This window comes from Cyprinodon variegatus, unplaced genomic scaffold, assembly GCF_000732505.1.
Source record: "Cyprinodon variegatus isolate N-32 unplaced genomic scaffold, C_variegatus-1.0 Scaffold1227, whole genome shotgun sequence".
NCBI lineage: Eukaryota > Metazoa > Chordata > Actinopteri > Cyprinodontiformes > Cyprinodontidae > Cyprinodon > Cyprinodon variegatus.
The window spans coordinates 163,479-164,741 of record NW_015151680.1 but is presented as its reverse complement, the minus strand read 5'-3'; the positions used below and the strand labels follow the sequence as shown (position 1 = coordinate 164,741).

Genomic DNA, 1,263 nt, shown 5'->3' with positions numbered 1-1,263 from the left:
TACCGCAGATCGTCACTAGGAGGCGATGAACCGAGATAGCGTGATGTGTAAACGGTCATCAGAACCGAACTCAGACCGGTCTCGGCATGGATCGGTTTTTCTAGGGGTAGAGTAAATGGGTAATAATCTCTAAGAACTGGTCCACAGGATCAATATGTTCATCTCACATCATAAATTAACAAATTTAGAGAAAACCTTTCAGAATAAACAGTTTGGAAGAAATCTTATTGAGTTAGGATGTCTGAAAGTCTGGATTTAAATCTAATTAACAGTCTGTAACTCAACTTTAAACGGATAATCACAGATGTCCAGCATTTTCAGTTCTCCACACTTTAAACATACAACATTCATGTGTGTTTTTGTTTTTTTTAATTCTCTGCAGGTCCCATCAGCAGCATACTGGTCAACACACATGGCTGCAGACCCATCGTGATGATGGGCGGCTGCCTTTGCGCCATCGGCATGATCTCAGCCTCCTTCTGCACCAACGTGATGCAGCTTTACTTATGCATCGGAGTCATCGGAGGTAAGTTTATTCGTTATAGACTCATCTTTCAGCTCACTGTGGACGGATATTCAACCAAAATGTTATTAGCTTCCTTTAGCAAAGTTATAAAATATATAAGAACACCAAGAAATGAAGAAAATCAGAAAATAGATTAACTTTTCACATCAAACGTGAGCGCGCTAACTTTCTTTATACATACAAATACACATATATATATATATGTATAAATGCACCATGAAAAAGGTTGATGTAATATTTATTTATTCTAATACAAGCCAAAGACTAAATGTACAACATAAAATGTACAGTTAAATGTCCCCAAAAACGATTAAAGATACATTCTAACTTAATGAAATATTTAAGAATATATCATTGATTTAAAAAGTGTTATTATTATTATTCCAATTCAGTAAATCTATGGGTTATAGGGGTTCGTTGGTCTGCGGGGTTACTATTCAGGTCACGGTCTAAATGTTTGGAAACATTCGTAGGGAAATCATATTTAAATGTCAAATCATTCTGGCTTAAACATGTATATAAATGTTCTCTTTATCAGACCATATTGTCCCACAAGTTCCTGTTTTTTTTCTCGTTATCTTCTGCAGGCCAGTTAGTTCTACGTCAGCCTGAACACCTAAATTCGGCCAATCATATCAACGGTCATCTGTCAATCAAATGTTTTCAGTCATAGCATCTTGATTCATGTGTCGCAGCTAATATACGCAACGGTTGAAATGAGAATCCTTTCCTTTCCC

General features: G+C 36.4%; 1 protein-coding gene across 4 annotated transcripts in view; it reads left to right on the top strand.

Moving 5' to 3' along the window:
* Window positions 1–1,263, top strand: part of LOC107102269 (monocarboxylate transporter 2-like) — a 36,650-nt gene that overhangs the window by 32,882 nt on the left and 2,505 nt on the right. For all 4 annotated transcript variants that reach the window (XM_015401504.1, XM_015401502.1, XM_015401501.1 and 1 more), the window contains one exon: window positions 383–526. In XM_015401504.1, coding sequence (XP_015256990.1) covers window positions 383–526 — 144 coding nt within the window. The remainder of the gene's footprint in view (window positions 1–382; window positions 527–1,263) is intronic.